Source organism: Erithacus rubecula (assembly GCF_903797595.1).
Source record: "Erithacus rubecula genome assembly, chromosome: 5".
Taxonomy (NCBI): Eukaryota; Metazoa; Chordata; class Aves; order Passeriformes; family Muscicapidae; genus Erithacus; species Erithacus rubecula.
This window is the reverse complement of record NC_136687.1, coordinates 42419328-42438783: the sequence shown is the minus strand read 5'-3', so window position 1 is coordinate 42438783 and position 19456 is coordinate 42419328. Positions and strand designations below refer to the sequence as shown.

At 41.4% G+C, this 19456-nt stretch overlaps 1 protein-coding gene across 7 annotated transcripts in view; it reads right to left on the bottom strand.

The window, feature by feature from the left end:
- SH3D19 (SH3 domain containing 19) overlaps nt 1-19456 on the bottom strand; it is a 93406-nt gene that overhangs the window by 19708 nt on the left and 54242 nt on the right. For all 7 annotated transcript variants that reach the window (XM_079305379.1, XM_079305380.1, XM_079305374.1 and 4 more), the window contains one exon: nt 1982-2089. In XM_079305379.1, coding sequence (XP_079161505.1) covers nt 1982-2089 — 108 coding nt within the window. The remainder of the gene's footprint in view (nt 1-1981; nt 2090-19456) is intronic.

Here is a 19456-nt window from a genome sequence, read left to right as displayed (position 1 = left end):
AATTTTCTCTCCCTTATTTTTTTCTTATGGTCAGAATTTAAGGAACTAGAGGAACAATTACAAAAAAATAACCCCCAACTAGAAGGTAGACGTTATTTTCAGTGATTTCTAAATGTAGTAACCGAAGTGGAATTTTAATGTTTCCTTTCTAACTACATCTCGACAAAAATGCTAATCCTAATTCAAAACTTCACTGGACTTCAAATTCTTAAGCAGTTGTGTCACCTTTTTGGTAGTGCTGGGTGGGCTGTTTTTGGGGAGTTTTAAAATGTTGTTATTTGGGTTTGCTTATTGGGGTTTTTATTTTCCATTTTTACAGGTTCCTGACAAAATTTATCTCCTCTATAAACAAGATGGCAAAAGACTCTCCTGTACTGAGATCATGTGGCCTATTTACAATGTAAATCCTACTATATCCACTTATACTTCAGCCCAGTTGTATTGTTCTCCTCTTTTAACACTTTAGAGGTTATATTTCTGCAGGAGCTTCTATGTGACAAAAGGCTACTCTGCTTTCTTGGAATCTGCTTCTCTTCCTCCTTATCCCATTAATCTTCCACCCATTGATTTCCATAAGGCAGGCAGTCCTCCTCAACCTCCTGCTGTTTGCAGCCAAGTACAGAACTGGCAGTCCTTTGTGGAAATTTCAATTACCACTAGAGAGCAGCAAGGGACCAGTTATCTACATGTTCAAAAGGGAATACATGTCAAGAAAAAAAAAAAAAGTTTAAAAAAAAAAAAAAGTCAAGTAGTTGGCTGGCTTTTTGTTTCATTTTATTTTTAATTGCAGTTAAAATTTTCTTTATAGAGAATTATGTCATAGTTTCTTTACAGCAGTCTATAAACATATTCTTCTAATTGAAAAAACCTTTTCTTTTTAACTAGGTATTAACAGAAAAACTTTTCCTCACAGCTTTATTTTCAGTCTTTGCCTTTTTTAATAATTTCCACTGCAATTCTCCTATATGCATGGGAAAAGAAAATTTAATATTTTAACAGTGGGTTGGTGGCAGAGAGAGATTGGAAATAATGAGTGAAGCTCTTAGGAGAAATACCACCTGGACATGAGGTTACTACAAGTTGACTATACACCTACTAAATGTGGCAAAACATGATTTTGAAACATGAGTTGTAAGAGCTATCTTTTGACATTTTCCCCAAGCTCTGAGGATCAAAGATAAGGTGAAACAGAATTCTGTAAGTATGTACTCCAGCGTACAAAGGCAAACACAAAGACCTTGTGGCACTCTGATAAATTTCCACTCTGAGACACAATCAGTGTCATTTGTAAAGCTGTAGAGGATTAGAGGTGGCAGGCTTTAGGAATACAGTAACCCTCAGAAAACTATAGTCAAGACCTGACATTAAATTGAACACAAGGTTTCTGCATCCCACTTCTCACATGCCTTTTTTTAGTCCCTCAAACTGCTATCTAAACATTCTTGCTTAAATGGCACTTTTTGATTTAAACTATGAAAACTATGGCAAACATCCCAACCAAGCTGTATTTGAAGAAAAGCTTAATGCACCAATGTTTTTCTTTTGACAAGGAAACTTGGGAGCAGCACTAAACCTCAGATAAGGTCAGCACCAAAGTCAGTTTGGCCAAAGAATATGGTTTAGCAGAAAAAACAAGTTTGCTTCTGCTGCAAGGGTCTCTTCCAAGTTTTCCTTTCCAGCCTTTAGATCTGCCCCTTACATACAGTTTCACCTTTGACATGCATCAGCTCCATCAGGTTTGAGAGACATCAAACTTGAGAAGGAGCCCAATGAGGCAGCCACAAGAGTGGAACATGATGCTCATCTACTGCTCCCTCCCACAACAGCCCTTAGGTTGGCTCTTCCATCTTGTCAAACTGTACCATCAGATTCCTTTGGCAGCTGATATTAGCTACAATACAGCAAATCAATTACTAAATGTTAAGTCCCAATTGAAGTGGTTTTCTAACACATTTCTCAGACATTTGGGAGAAGAACTTACATTTCCCAGGCTTAGCTAGGATTCGGATCACAGTGGGTTTCCGAGCTAAAGCTGGTTGAGGCATCTGTTCCTTGGCAGGTTCATTTTTGGTGAGGAACTGAAATGGATCTAAAAGGAGGAAAAAAACCCAACATCTTTTATACTTATTTGTTGAACACCAATCTTACCCAATACTGCTTTATTAAGGATATTTATATTTCATACCCAATACAGTAACAAAAAAAGATAGATCAGACTGATGCAACTAGCATATCCAATTCTTTGTAAGTAACAGGCCTTCTTTGTACATCTGCTTTCATAGCTGATTTAACATAAACATGTTCCAGATACCTTCTGGGATTATATGAGCCACTGAACAAGAGGAACTGCATTGCTTGGTAATAGGGACCTGGAATCAGAATGGCTCTAGAGAAACGTTTACAAAGCACTTGATCTAATGCACTGACATAGCTGTCAACACAGTCACAGATAAGTTTTAATCAATACAATCTTGCCAAAGCTAAACAATCCACCCTGCAGCTGATAAAATATCTACTGAAACGTACAAAACTTTTAAATAATACTGATTACAAAATGTTCTTGCTATAGAACAACTAATTCTTTTGGAGATTCTGCATCATTTTGCTGACATTGACATGTGACATTTGGTGATGTGGAGGGAACTGGTTCAGACCAAAGTCTGGGAGTTGTGCCTGAGCTCTGCCCCTGCCTATATCACTCATTCCTCTACAAGCCTGCCCAAACATTCCACTGGTAAGACAGGAGCAATGTTCCCCATGCTTCATTACCTTAAATACCAGTCTCTTATTAAAAGGCATGGGAATATAAGTGCATGTTGAAGGCAGCTGTAATACTAGAACATAAATAAAGACCAAATTAATGTGTTCTTTCTCAAGTATGCCTTCATGTCAAAGAGCAATACCTCTCTCTTTTTAACAACTGCTACTTCCTTCTCTGACATTATCAAATTCTGCAGTAAAATGGCAATGCTTAACAGTATCAAAAAAGTATACAGCAGAAACTGGAGAAGGACTCTGGATGATAAATCTGACACATATTCATAGCCACAACAACTGAGTCTCATCTCTTCTGCTAGCCTCTTCAGATGCGTAGATCTATGATATGTTATTTATGGAGTGTTATAGTCTAAGAGAGGAAGTATGCAAGGTGTCATTGGAAAGGTGAATAATACAGCCACATACGTGACTTCTTCAAAGCAGGAAGAAGAAGCAATTTATTGAAAAGCCATCATATTTATATAACATAGATTGTACAAAACAAAGTAGAAAAGACTCGTTGGTCCAAGAAGGCAATACCTCTTGGAAAACATGCTTTCTGCAAAACATCACAAGACACTCACACAGCTCTGCGGTCAACACCAGGTGTTACTCATTCTCCTTTCTCTTATTTGTCTCTGAGAAAAGTCCCCAGCCTGGGAAAGATCCAAGCTGGAGCTGAGAAAGCCAACAGCCTGGGAAAAATCTGAGTTGGATTTAAGCAGTGTCCACAGCCGGGCATCTCTTTGAACTCCTTGTGATTTTAATAAAAGCATACCCTTTCCAAAAACTACTGCCACACTTCCTGACAAAGCTGGAAAAATCTGTTATTTTTAAAATTTTAACTGTTTTTCTATGTGTTGAAGATATGTCATATGAAGTCATTATGCCTTAGGGACAATTTTGAACAATACAATCCAATCAAGCAAGGCACTATATATCTGTGCCTGGCAATTCACAGAAGATTTAAGAAAGTCCAGAAATGCAGTACTTGTTTGTGAACAACTTCATGCCCTCCCACATGCACATGACTTGGCGACCACAGCTCCCCCTCACCAGTGCATCTGCCATCAGACCCCTCTGGCAGTGCTCCCAGCTCCTGCTGCCAGCATGCAGCTGTCACAACAGCAGGGACAACATGCCACTGGGCCCATGCATATCCACCATGCTCAGATGTCCACCTCCCACTTAAGGCTTTCTTCATAGGCAGATCCCTCTTGTATGGATGTGCTCTGTGGATTTGTGCCATGGCCTCTTAAAGCCAACCTGCCCATACATTCCCCAGAAACCCATCTGAGTACCTTGTGCTCACATTTTAATCAGGAATCAAGCAAATAAATTCCTTCTGTCAGGCTGCTTATACAACAGCTGTGAGTGTAAATTTTCCGGTAAAAAGAATCATGGCAGGTCAACAATTTATCTGCAAATAAAGGTATACGGGCTACAGCTGAAAATAAACTCTGTTACCATCTAGACAAAAGATGGCTCCATCACACTGTGCGCAAAGATATCCACTGCATCTGGAAATTAAGTAAAGGTAGCGGGTTTAGGTCTCTTCAATGAAAGCTGCATCACTTCAAGTTTTTGTAGAGGATTTGAAAACAGACCACATGTGGGGTGGAAGCGTTCTGGAAGTACAGTCATTACAGGAAATCAAAATCCCACCACTGGAGCAAGCCTGCAATATTCTTTTATACCTCCATCTGCTAGCTACAATGCTAACACTTGAACTGCATTAAAAAAACCTGAAGATTTATCAAACCTTAACCTTAGTGCTGTTGTTCAGAGTGGCTTTCAGTGCAGTTGAAAAAAAACCAACCCTGAAACTGCGTTTTGTTCTCTCTCAGTTATCTGTCAACTCTACATCAGACTTAAGGAGTGACCCTACTGAGGTAAGCAAGGCCTCCAAGCTGCATTTACCTATTGGGAAGCTGGAGACACACGATGAGCAGAGGAAAGGTGAGCGGGGCTAAGTCATGGGCTCCTTGAAACAGCACAACCATAAGGAACACTGGCACACAGAGCACCTCAAGGTAAGGTTATGTGGAGCTGAAGGAAGCTCTGCATGAAAAACGAGGAAATAATTTGCCAAAGCCTCCATATTATGAAAATACAGACATTGAGAGACCGACTAGAAATGCACTAAATAACCCAAACAATCACAGTTTTGTAGTCTTGTAAATTTAAAGGAGATTTAAAATTGTAAAAGATTGCTGTTTGTCAGCTGTTAATCACCACTATGCATAGAAAGTTTTCTTGACCATTCAGCAGTTGGCAGAGATACATTATCTCTACATCAATACATGTAACAATTTTTAAGTCTGAGACAAGCAATTTCTGAGGCTGAGAAAACCATTTGATAAACACTAGTTTTCCATTAATTATCTTATGTTCAATTATACTGTTGTCACCCCATAATTAGTTTCAAGCTCATTACCCTGTTTGTGTTATTCTATTCCTCAGTGCTGGACTTTGAGCAGAAATTAGCTGAGAAAATTACTGTGCTGCTTTGCAATGGAACTGACAACATATCAGAACTTTATGTTGTTTAACAGCAACTGGGCATAATTCATGGAGGTGTGAAAACATTTAAAGCTTCTCAGCTCAAGGATATTAATCTGCAAGACGCATTCAACAGACTTCTATTGATTTTTTAAATTTAAGTTTTACAACAATGCTAGTAGTCTGTGGCTTCCTTAGTCTCATCTTTTTCTAGAGTTTCTGTTTCAAAGGGTTATGTGATAACATATATTACTGTGCTTGTTTGCACGAAAGACAAATGCAAGCCATGTATTCAAATAAACCATATATAATATCTTCTCATTTAACAGTTTTGGAGAAACGCCCTTTTACCCCCTCACTGACATACACCACCCTTGTTTAAAATAAATGAAGTTATAGAAGAAGTACATTTTGCCCATATAAGAAGGACACATAGGTATCTTCCTGAAATATTTATTGGTAGTCTTTAAGTGAGAGGTATTAAGATGGTAATAGATACCTCAGCAGCAATAAGGGGACAACAAATAGTAAGTGGAAAGCTAAAAGCCCAGATAGTACTATCGGTTGTGAAGATGAGTACAACGGAGTACAAAGGTGGGGGTGCTAATATTACAACACTCGTCACTACAGAAGTATGTAACTCTGTCTACTTTCAAGGTTTAATTATAAAACCTAAATCAGTTGTTAAAGGCAAAACTCTCACATTACCTTCACACGAAACACTATTGTTACCAGAGTCTTCCAGGAAGAGACCTCATCAAGAAATGGTTTTATTTAAACTTGTCCCCATGAAAGCATTCTGGTGTTTATGGAAGCATAATCAGCCCATACTTGGAGGAAGATTCTCAACAACAGGCCCCTCCTAGTAATATAGCCAGAGATTCAACAGAAATCTAACAGCTGACATCTCAATGAATGGGGTTCATGCTCAAGAAACACTGTGAAATGTCACAATCAAAAATTTTATGCTCACTCAGACATTTTAAATCTCAACCTATTTACAATGATAAAGAGATGTATTAGACAGGTATGGTATCCAAATTCCAGCATGAATAATTTTACCAATCTGTTTTCTACAGTATTTTTCATCAAGAAAATTAACAGTTCACTGTTTTTAGAAATGGATTTCTGACACAGAGAGAATAATGTGAACTACACTACCTTTCACAAAATAAGCAATTTGCAACTCCCTCTGCACAGAAGATTGTCATGATCTGGTCATGCCTGTAACTTCTAAGAGACTAGAAAATAAATTAAAAAAAAAAAAAAAAAAAAAAAAAAGAGAGAGAGAGAGAGAGAGGGAGACAATAGACAATAGGACACAGGGTTTTTTCAGCATGTGATCTGTACATAACCTGAAAGTAAGTTCAGGTGACATTCAGGATTCTTGGTATTCTCTTAGTGCTAGAAGACTCCACCACTACACCAGCTCATTCAAATAAAAGGAATGCAGTATAATTTGGGAGGAGACTTACTACTGCTTCAGACATAAAATTGGAGGAGAGACAAGAAAATCTGCTTTGCAGAAAGAGCCTAGTCATCAGGGACAAAAGTGCACAAAACCAAAGAATTATAGAGTTTTGTATTCTCAGTAAAGTACAGAAAAAATTGCCAAGACATGCCACAGAAGATTTGACTTAAATGAAAATGCAAGCTGATTTTAACTGAGCAATGAAATCTCATCCATATAGTCAGAAAGCTGGAGAGCAGATAAAATCTGCTACTAAAATAGCAAAACTTCATGGACTTTTGTAACACCTAAAGGCAATAAAAGCATTCAGAAAACGACACACATACTACTTGTACATATACACAGATACAGGCGGACCTTTTCTGAGCTTTCAGTGTTTCTCTCTCAAAGTGTGGGAATGCCCACCAGTGTGCATCTAAAAGCATAACCATTTGGTTCATTGTTTATCTGTACTACTAAAGGTGATGGAAATTATACAGTCTTTGGCACAAAAATACTGCTCATACCAGCATGAGCTACTACAGGAGAATTTGGAGGCTACTCCTCTATCACCAATCTAGTTTGCTAGCTGAAATAAGACCAGGATAGTTCAGATTGCAAGAGCCTTCAGGAAGTCGCTGACCAAATCTCCTGCCCAGAACAGGTCAGCTGTGAGGGCATGTTGCTAGAAATTGGTTGCGTAACCTGGTCTGACTTTATATGCCAGAGGGTATTTGGACATACAATGGATGACCAAGAAAATATACTCCCAAATAACCCTGAAGATTAAGAAACACAGCTGTTGGGGTTGGGGTTTGTTCCCTCACCTTTTTTTTTTTTTTTTTTCCCCTTTCTGGAGAATTTTCCCCATTATTATGCTAAGGAAGCCTGCCAGGCATCACCTTAGAGTCTGATGGCTCAAGACAAAGAGATGGGCGGGGGCAGGCTCCCATTTTCACTCGCTGGCGGGGTCTGAGGGGTACCCCGGGGGCCGTGCCAGCCCAACGCCGGGAGCCAGGGACTCTGCACTGCCATCTTCTCCGCTCCAGCCTGCTACCTCCGAGCACGCAGCCGAGCACCAGGACACACACGGTGAGCGGGGAGCCTTCCTCCATCCTTCTCGCACCTGGGACACGGCGCTGCCACCTTCACCCCCCCAGCTCCCGCCTTCACCTGCGCAGCTTGCGCGGGGCCCGCCCCGCTCTCCACCACTGGGACCGAGCGCAGAAAGGGAGCGTCTGCGGCCAAAAGGGGACTGGAACTGAGTTATTTGTTCTGTTGTTAATTTTCATAGCTGCTATTGTTTGTTTGTTTGGTTAGATATATTAGTAAAGAGCTGTTATTCCTACCCCCATATCTCTGCCTGAGAGTCCCCGATTCAAAAATTATAATAATCGGAAGGGAGAGGGCTTACATTCTCCATTTCAGGAGGAGTTCCTCCCTTTCTTGGCAAAGTATCTGTCCTTCAAACCAGGACAACAGCCTTGTCTATTCTTGCCAGGTGAATGAATGATTTTTTTTTTTTTTTCCCTAAGAGATTTAAGTGCCCAAAACAGGCATGCGGGAAATTGCCAAAGTAGATAATGGAAACCAGTTGGACATACAATTTTTTTGTTTTTTAATTGAAAATGTGAAGGACAAGGTAATTTATAATGCTGTTTAAAATACCTATCTACTGAAGCGCGGAAAATAAACTTCACAACCTGTAAAGTTGTGGAGTAGGTACGTATTTTATTCAGCGCTGGACGCAGGGGGAGAGCATTCTCCCAAATCCTGCGTACCGTTCATGCTTCTAACCTTCTATTTATCTAGGAAGTCCATGCATATTCTAAATCGCCTATACATATTGATTATCTGCCCCGCCTGTTTCCCGCTTCATATGGAGATTAGTTGCATATTCATTGCGGCTGCGTAGTTAATTGAGTCGGTGGTCTTCAAATGAGTCTGTGGGCGGAAAATGATGAAGTAACAGTCTTCCTCACTAGTTGAACTTTTCACCTTGTCTTTTCACGCATGCGCTTTTAGCCTCTTGGTCGTGATATTTTGCAGACTTTGCACTTTTACAAAGAGGGGCCCCTTTCCTTATACATCAGGGGTCTTCTTATCGTGCATTCCTTTTCCTTATAAGCACACAGTAACTGATACCTATACATCAGGGGTCTCTTGTTGTACATTCTTTTCCTTATAAGCACACAGTAACTGAAAACATATGTTCTACTCCTCATTCTATTTAACCCTTAAATCCCCTGTTTCAGTCCCCCCTTTTCTAGAAAATTAGTAAATTCTTTTACTTAATACAAGATTTCTTTTTCTACATCCTTACGATATGTATCTCTTAATGCCTTCCCATGTACTCTCGACAATGAAGTTAGTATTGCCATCCGTTGTAGCATCTTCCAATTCCAAATAAGTAGTACAAAAGACAGCAGTAAGCTTAGGCTAACTAAAACCAATAACACAATTACTGGATGACATAATGTATTTAAAATTCCAGTTGCAGTTGGGGACCACCCGAAAAGGGCATCCCACCAATTGTGGCTTGCATCCTTCTTAACCCTTTCTAAGACTCTATTTATTTCTTGGATATCATGGTGAACAGTGACTAAAGTCTTTTGCCCACTCTCTTTGATTTCTTCCAAAATTTTTGCTAAGTCTTGATGTTTTACCAATTGCTTTACCAATGTGAGGTTCATTCCAATGGGCGTAGGTGATAGTTTGTGGTATGTCGTGTAGTTAGACCTTATCACTGGTGGGATGTAACTGGTGACGAATATGAAAAATCACATCCCATAATTTTAACGAAATTACAAATACAGACGTTAGAGTTATTCTTAACAGGCAGGGTTACATTCTCGTTGTCTATGTTTACAAAAACACAAGTGGTTCTTAAACATACACATCCTTGACCAATATATATAAGCATAGTCTTTTGATCAGCATCTGGATGAATTTCAAAGTGGCATACACCCTGCTCGGTGTCAAGGCATACGTCTTGAGCATCAATTGTATTGCTTTCACAGATAAACCCTTGTTGTTCTCGAGTAACACAAGATTCTACATTTACAGTTTGCCATTTCCCATTTACTGTCCGGGCCCACGCCCTATGCTCTGAGGGGTACAACACCGTCCCCTCATGATTGAGTCCCAATGCAATGATGGGGTGAATAGCATAAACTGTAGCATTACGTATGGTAAGCACGAAGGTAGTGGCCATATTAGTAACAGGATCATAGGTGAAATTTACTAGAGTCCACCAGGATTGGAATTTTCTTTCAAAATCATTAGCGTTGTCCCAAACAACTTTTCGGACCTCAATTGGAAAAGTGCCTTCATTCCCTTCTCTTATAGCCAAGGCAGCTGCGGATTGAATCCATAACTGCGCTTGTACATAACTGAAAGCTAAAGACACATTATCTTGAACCGTGCTAAGTGCGTCTATTATTAACTTATGGTCCTGGTCCTCAGCCTTTTCCCAGTTTGGTAACACCTTTGAAACCTGCCACTGGCTATTTCCTAATGCCAATAAGGATGATTGTAGAGGTTGCCTCAGTTTTGTCAAATCATTTGTTGCAGTTGTTAACTTATTTGCTAGTATTTCAGAGTCAATTCCATTCAATATTCCTAACCCTGTTCCAAACATTCCCGTTAGATCTCTTCACATCCTATTCCTAAGGTATACTTGCTTCTGTAACCATTTTGTCCACCCTTCTAGGGATGGTTTTAGGAAGGGGGAACAGGCTGGTTGAATCTCTGAAATATTGGTTTGTATTAGCAATTCAACACGCTTGAGAGACCATTCTGGATTGAATAATAATTGCTGTTGTCCTGTATTTCTCACTATATATGGGCCTACCTCATAAATCATAAGTTTAAGTTACTCTGAGTCTGAACCAGAACAGGTTCAGTTATGGTATTTATTCTAAATTTAAATGAGAGCCCAAGATCTCTATAAGCCCAAAGGCATACCACCTCAACAGTCCTATCTAATGTAAAATTATACCAACAATGTGGCCCACTGTGTTGTTTACAAATCTCATTATGTCCGCCTGCAGGGGGAGATGAGACACTGATTTTAGTTGGTTTCTCATGGTTAGTTCCATTAATCATTCGACATCCTACTCTGATGGTCTCTCCCACAGTCCCTTGAAGTGACCACAACCCTTGTTTCTGCCACTCGTGCTTTTCATATACCTGGTTTCCATGCATGACTACAGTTGACAGGTTCAAATTTTGTACCTTCCCCATATATCCGGTAGACCGGACAAAAGCCTGGGACCAAGGCCATTCAACATCACTCTGGCTAAAGGTACTTTCCAATTCTTGGAATATAATTATATTTACAAACAAAACAATTACATTTCTACATCCTGAATCACCAAACACCCTTAACTGTAATATGCTCATTTTGTTCGTGTAAACTTGAGCTTTAGTCTGTTATCACCAGATATTACTTTCCAAGGAGCTTCTGGAGCTTTCTTCACCCGAGAATGGTGGATCCAAGCGCTCTGTTCCTTGATCTTAATTGCAGTGAAGGTAGTAAGTAGCACCTGGAATGGTCCTTCCCACTGTGGTTCAAGGGTTTTTTCTGTAAAAGACTTAACATATACATAATCTCCAGGCTGTATATTATGCACTGGTCCATCCAGACCTCTGCCCCGAGTTCCAGCCACATGTTTTTCAATTTTTCTGAGCTGTTTGCTCAAAGCCACCATATAGGTGGCCAATGTCTCCTCTCCGACTTGGGTAGAATTTCCCTTTTGCACTCCATATGGCCTCCCGTAAAGCATTTCAAGGGGACTTAACTTTTCTTTAGTCCTTGGCTTAGTTTGAATTCTCATCAATGCCAATGGGAGTGATTGGGGCCAGGGCAAATTAACTTCTTGTCCTAACCTCACAATTTGCTGTTTAATTAAATGATTCATTTTTTCTACTTGGCCACTTGACTGAGGATGATAAGGGGTGTGAAGTTCCCAATTTATGCCCAAGTGGCGACTAATTTGTTGCACTATTTTTGAAATAAAGTGTGGTCCTCTGTCTGAGGATATAGTGGCTGGAACTCCAAAGCGTGGTATTATTTCTTGTAACAGCACTCTAGTTACCTCCCGGGCTTTGGCAGTTCTAGTTGGGAAGGCTTCTGGCCACCCTGAAAAGGTATCTGTCATCACCAATAAGTATCTATACCCCCCTTTTCTTGGAAGTTCTGAAAAATCAATTTGCCACGGCTGCCCAGGCCCCTGTCCTCTTTCAATTTGACCAAGTTTTGGTTTAGGGGTATTCTTAGGATTAGTCTGGAGGCAAAGGTCACACTGCCGAGTAACCTGGGTAACAATAGCATATAAATTTCTGGCAGTAATCTTTTCAATTAGATGGGTATATAGAGCATCTGCTCCCCAGTGTGTTTTCTGATGTTCCTTTTTAACTAGGGACCATAGTATGTGGGAGGGGACAACCAGCCTCCCTTCTGTAGTGACAGCCCATCCTTCCTCATTATATGTTCCTTTCTGATCCTCAATTAATTCCTTATCCTTTTTATCATATATCGGCTTACCTTCAAGGGATATCTGTCCATCTGGAATTAAGGTTGCCTCAATTATTATCTCACCCTTTGCTGCCTCTTTTGCCTCTCTGTCCGCCAGCTCATTTCCTTCTTCCAATTCTGAGCTCACCTTCTGGTGTGCTCTAATGTGCATAATTGCTACCTTCTCAGGCATCTGGACTGCTTCCAATAATCGCATTATTTCTTGTGCATGTTTTATGTTCTTTCCTTGTGAATTTAACAGTCCTCTCTCTTTCCAGATAGCTCCATGTGCGTGCACAACCCCAAATGCATATCTTGAGTCTGTATATATATTTATTCTTTTCCCTTTTGCCATTTCCAAGGCACGAATCAGGGCAACTATCTCGGCCTTCTGAGCAGAGGTATCTATTGGCGAAGGTCCAGATTCCAGTACCTCTTTACTGGTGGTAACTGCATACTCAGCATATCGCTTCCCACTGATGACGTAGCTGCTTCCATCAGTAAACCAGGTTTCTGCATCGTCAAAAGGGGTGTCCTTCAAGTCTGGTCGGCTGGAGTAGGTGGCTTCGATAGTCTCCAGACAATCGTGGTGTACTGGTTCTCCTTGATTTCCACTGAGAAAAGAAGCTGGGTTGACAATATTAGTCACCACTATTTCCACATCATCTTGTTCCACCATAATAGCTTGGTATTTTAAGAACCTTTGTGGGGGAAAGCCAGTGCCCCCCTTTTACCTCTAATACTGCAGATACTGTGTGAGACACTAATATAGTCATTTTCTGGCCCAGGGTGAATTTGCGTGCCTCTTGAATATTCATCACAACAGCTGCCACCGCTCTGAGGCACCCTGGCCATCCTTTGGCTGTTGCATCCAGCTGTTTAGAGAAGTAAGCAACTGCCCTTCGGTATGGCCCTAGGTTCTGTGCTAGTATTCCCAGGGCAATCCCCTGTTTCTCATGGGAGAACAAAAAGCATGGTTTACTTACATCAGGAAGTCCTAGGGCTGGGGCTGACATAAGAGCATCCTTTAATCGACGAAAGGCTTGGGTGGCTTCTTTAGTCCACTTGAGATCTTTGCTGCCATTTGCCATAAGCGTGTACAAAGGTTTAACAAGCAACCCATAGTTGTAGATCCACAACCTACACCACCCTGTCATCCCTAAAAAGGTTCGCAGTTCCTTTATTGTCTGGGGTTGTGGAGTTTGGCATATTGTTTCTTCACGATTTTGCCCCAAGGTCCGTTGTCCAGCACTAACTTCGTACCCCAGGTAGATAACCTTCTGCTTCACCACCTGAGCCTTTTTCTTTGATACTCTATACCCCTGGAGTCCCAAAAAGTTTAAGAGACTCACCGTCCAGGCCACACATGCTTCTTCCGTCTTAGTGGCTATTAAAAGATCATCTACGTACTGCAGCAGCCTTCCTTCTTCTGGGGGGGCCTCCCAAGCCTCTAAGTCCTTGGCAAGCTGCTCTCCAAACAAAGTAGGAGAATTTTTAAACCCTTGGGGAAGTACTGTCCATGTGAGTTGAGTTCTCCGTCCAGTTTTAGGATTTTCCCATTCAAATGCAAAAATTTTCTGACTGGCTTCATGGAGAGGGAGGCAAAAGAAGGCATCTTTTAGGTCTAAAACAGTAAACCAAGTAAACTCTGGTGTTAAGCATGTTAATAAAGTATATGGGTTTGCCACTACTGGATAAAGATTTTCAGTTATCTTATTAACAGCTCGCAAATCTTGCACCACCATGTATGACCCATCAGGTTTCCGAACGGGTAAAATAGGAGTATTAAAATCAGATTGGCATTCTTTTAGTAATCCTAGTTGTAAGAAGTTCTCAATCACTGGCCTAATTCCTTCCCTGTCTTCTTTTCTCAAAGGATACTGCTTGATCCTAACTGGTTGTTTCCCTTCTTTAAGTTTAATTATTATAGGAGGTGTGTTTTTCGCTCTCCCTGGCACATTGGAAGCCCATACTCCGGGGAACACCTGACTAATTATTTCTTCTCTAATTTCTTCTTTAATTTCAATGATTGTCAATATTAAACTCAATACTTCTATATATTGTTCATCATTTACCTCCAAAGTAATCTCCCCATTCTTAAATACAATGGTCGCTTGTAATTGTTCCAATAAGTCTCTTCCCAGGAGCGCCTTTGGGGAATTTGGCATGTATAAAAACTTATGAGTGCCCCATTGTTTCCCAAATTTATATTTTAGAGGTCTACAAAAATAAGCCTTTTCAGACTGGCCAGTGGCTCCTTGTACTGTAACATAATCTTTTCCCACAGGCACCAGGGCCTTATTCAATACTGAATATGTTGCTCCTGTATCAATTACAAACTCTACTTCCTTTCCCTCCTCCCCCAGTTCCATTGTTATAACCAGGGGATCTGCTGGGGGTCGATCTCCCGGTCCCCTTCAGTTTCCTTTTGCATATGCAATCACGTCTTTTTTCTTGTCTCTCCTCCGTTTAGGGCATTCATTCTTCCAATGCCCAAACTCTTTACAAAACGCACACTGATCTTTACCCAACCGAGGTGGGCCCCCTTGTCCCCCTCGTCGACCTTGCCCACGACTTTGTCCTCCTCTCTCTTCTCTCACCACTGCCACCAATTTCCTCACATTCTGCTTATATCCCTCTTCTCTATTGCTAAATACTCTCCACGCCTCATCTAGTAAATTCTCTAGATTTCTTGCCTCGGGCCCTCTTATTTTTGAAGCTTACGCCTAATATCCCCCGTAGATTGACCCAAAAATAAATTCACTAGTTGTTGAATCCCCACCTCTGCTCCAGGGTCCAGAGATGTATTGCGGCGCATTGCATCCCTTAATCGATCCAAAAATTCAGATGGTGTTTCAGAGGGACCTTGTTTAACAGCATATAGTGCTGACCAATTTATAGTTTTAGGTATTGCCCGTTCCATCCCTTTTGCTATCCATTCTTGGTAGCTTTCTAACTTCTGCATTTCTGCTGTCCTGTTTGGATCCCACTGTGGATTCTGGAGGGGAAAATAGTCCTTTGTATCCAATTGCTGGGCTTTATAATAATCCTCTGCTAGATCTCCTGCTGTTTTCAGGATTAATTGCTTTTCTGTTTCAGTTAATGCATCCAGCAATAATTGCATATCAGACCAATCTGGATTATGTTGTTTTATAATATACCGCAAACGCTTTGCTGTAGTTATTGGGTCACTACGGTAGTTTTTAGCAACTTTTTCCCATGCTTCTATATCAATAGTAGAAAAGGGTATTTTTGCTAGAACCCTCCCTCCTTCTGGTCCCACAGCCTCTCTCAAAGGGAATTGTAGCACCTTATTTCTCGTCCTAGAAGACACAGGGCTTCTGGGAGGAGAATGGGCTAGACCAGGTAGTTCTTCTGAATCATCCTCTCCCTCTCTCCGAGCTCGAGGAGGAGATTTGAATAGGTCACTCATACCCTGTTCCTGCATATCCAAATTGTGCATTTTGTCTAATCTGGTACACCGCTCACCTATATCACATGCTGAACAACACCTTTCAAGTTTCCCTTTATTTGCTTTCCTTTCCTTCTCAAGGGCTAGAACTAAAGGGTCAGAGGGTGCCTTAATCCCACAGTCTCTCTGCCATTCAGGGTGGTTTCGGAGAGAGAAGAACATGTCACAATAGGAAACCTCACTCCATTTGCCCTCTCTTCTTAAAAACAACATTAGTTGCAACAGAGTATCATAATCTAAAGTCCCGGTAGGTGGCCACCTTAGTCCGTGGTCTAGTCTGTACAGTGGCCACCACTGGCTACAATATTTAATTAGGGTGGATTTATTTTCAGTGCCGCCAGTTCCTGCAACTTCTTTCCAATGTGCTATAATACACCCTAAAGGGCTGGCTTTAGGGACTTCTGTGCTCTGTGTAGATCCCATTCTTCTCTTTTCGTCCCCTGCCCACTTTACACCTAAGCTACACCTTACTGAACTTTAAAATTTCTTTCCAATCTCCTTCCCACACACAATACCAACTGCTAGATCAGTCAATTTGTTTCCTCTCTCTATCTGGCAGTCTATTAGGTTCACAAACTCCCAAGGATCACGCCCAAACCATTGAAAAGCGGACCCCCTTTTTCACTCTTCTCAGTACGCAAACGAAGCACACAATGCACCAACACGGCACGCTCACTCTTGTACAAACACAGCACACTTATTATTCATACTTTCTACCAACAATCATTATATTCTCAGCACAGCTACAGTCCCGCTCGCATCACGCCGCACATTACACAATTCTGCCTTTCTGAAAAGAATACCCCACACTTACTCCCCTCCTGGGTACGTCTCACTCAGTCACTCACCTCACTCGCAATGTCCGGACTCCAACACACACACCACCTGGGAACAGGAATCCACTCGACCCGCGTTCTAGGGTCGCTCCGCGGCTGCTCTATCAGTCAGCGAATTCCTTCACCGGCCCCCCTCCTCCCTTCTCGACCCGGAGGTTAAGGGAATGGAGTGGCCCTACCGGTGTCCCTCTGCCGGTAACTCCACCGGCCCGCTGCTTGCAAGCCTGACCTCCACAGGGACTTTGTTGTACGCAGGACGTCTCCTGCGATTTATCAACAGCCCTCCAATCACACGTGCATATGTCTTACAAACCCCCCAGAATTAATACGTACCGTTTCATCCGCCAGCCAGTGGTCCTTTCTGTCGCTGCAGTAAGCGAGCCGGGGTCGGCGTCTCCTCCAGGAAATCCCGGGGCGCGCCGTGGAGTCGTCCGGCCCTCAGCTCGATCCCGCAGGCAGACAGGAAGGTCCCATCTGGGGTGCCAAATGAAGCGCGGAAAATAAACTTCACAACCTGTAAAGTTGTGGAGTAGGTACGTATTTTATTCAGCGCTGGACGCAGGGGGAGAGCATTCTCCCAAATCCTGCGTACCGTTCATGCTTCTAACCTTCTATTTATCTAGGAAGTCCATGCATATTCTAAATCGCCTATACATATTGATTATCTGCCCCGCCTGTTTCCCGCTTCATATGGAGATTAGTTGCATATTCATTGCGGCTGCGTAGTTAATTGAGTCGGTGGTCTTCAAATGAGTCTGTGGGCGGAAAATGATGAAGTAACAGTCTTCCTCACTAGTTGAACTTTTCACCTTGTCTTTTCACGCATGCGCTTTTAGCCTCTTGGTCGTGATATTTTGCAGACTTTGCACTTTTACAAAGAGGGGCCCCTTTCCTTATACATCAGGGGTCTTCTTATCGTGCATTCCTTTTCCTTATAAGCACACAGTAACTGATACCTATACATCAGGGGTCTCTTGTTGTACATTCTTTTCCTTATAAGCACACAGTAACTGAAAACATATGTTCTACTCCTCATTCTATTTAACCCTTAAATCCCCTGTTTCACTACTTTCTGGCAAGAATCACATGCTTTCAGCAAAAAAAAAGGGGGCATTTATAAATATTTTCCTTAAAATAAGCATTTTGTTGTTTCTCGACAAACAAAGGATATCTGTATTTTAAGTATGTTTTGGTTGGATTTTTTTCTCAGCAGAGACAGAAATGAACCTTTATACTATGATAAAGTAGTTAAACAGACAGACAGATAAGACAATTAAGAATTGCAGTAGATGGCCTGACCTGTTCAACCTGAACGTCATTAATATATCAAAATATGAGTTGTCTCCTTGCCCCTAGAATATTCTTCCTTCTTTGTGTGCCCATTTGCCCTCGTCTGATGCAGTGTCCCACCCAGCCTACTTCATTGGACCCTACCTTCCCTTACTCCACCTCTGCACCACTTTCCCCTATACCCACTGGATCCTAACCTTGACTCCATCCCCTTTCCTGCCCCACATTTACATCCCGGACCTCCCTCCATCTTTGTCTTTGACCACTGACTCCTATTCTGGTTAGTGTTTGGTTTTTGGGCCTTGTCCCACATTTGATTTCACTATTACTAAAGTATTTTATGTTGCAAATCGTGGTTGTCACACCACTCTTCTTTTATTTTGCCACAATAGCCCTAATATCAGAGGAACCCTAAAAAGTATTGTTGGGTACTACCCTCACCCCCGACAGGTGTAGAGTCCCAAGCAGAAGCCTCCACATTTAAATCACTGACTTAAATAGAAGTAATTTCATTAGGATAGAAATGGCTGTGAACATTAGCCTTAGAGTCAAAAATTATAGCACTTAAAACTGTTTCAGTTGATGACAAAACAGTTCTACAGATTTGTCATTCCTGACTTCTCCTTCCTGGCACTTTCCCTGGGCCAGCATCATGAGCTGGATGCGAGATACTGTCACAATTCACCTCTGAATTTTGCAGCTTCCAAAGCTCCTTTAGACTTCAACTCTGAGTGGATGCTGAAACCTTAAAAAGAAATCTCAGTATCCAGAGTCTGTATTTGATTCCCCTACATATAGGTTGGACAAGAATAAAATTATTGATGTCCAGATAAGGGTAAATTCACTCAACTAACAGCTATGCTGCTGGAGATGCTGTCAAACACTGACAAAACTCAAGGGATTGCTTGAGGTAAACAAATCATTCAGCTAGTTTTGGTAGTTGAACTACTGGTTGAACACTGACATTTAGACTGGTGAAACTAAATTGGTTTGTTGCCAACACTGTTGATATTAGCACATACACAGTATTCAAATATCTTTCACTTACTGTGGAGATAGTAGCCTTCTGCTAGAGGAAGCTGATGTCTTACATCAATCAATTAAATCACTCTAGAGACTCTGAACTTTATTTTGCCTGTTTCATCTTTTCATTCATATGCTCACTTCAACTTCTTCCTTCTGCACCCTCCTCATCATCCACTGAATACTTCCCCCTCCCCCATTCACAGCAGGAGTCATCAGCAGTAGGGATTGATCCCTCCATCTCTGTTTACATTGGCCTAATGCACCTGTGGTGTACCAGACAAAATGAAGCTCTGGTAACATTGCAATATGTGATGTAATGCTGCTCTTTGACAAACAAGATGTTGGTGCTTGGTTTCCAATGCCACTGCATAAAAGCCTTCTTGCTTTTCTAGGGTTGTCATAACAACAAGCAGATCACTGTCATTTTGCAAAGTAATGACAGTGACAAATATGTTAGAAATGCAAAGGTCTGGGGAACTGAGAGCAAGGTTAGAGATTCTCTTCCTGCCTTCGCAAAACATTTTACCACGGGTTCATCTTGCAAATCCTAAGCTGTTCCTATGGGAATGTGAGAAATAGCTAGTGTCAGTGCTCTGTGTTGCCTC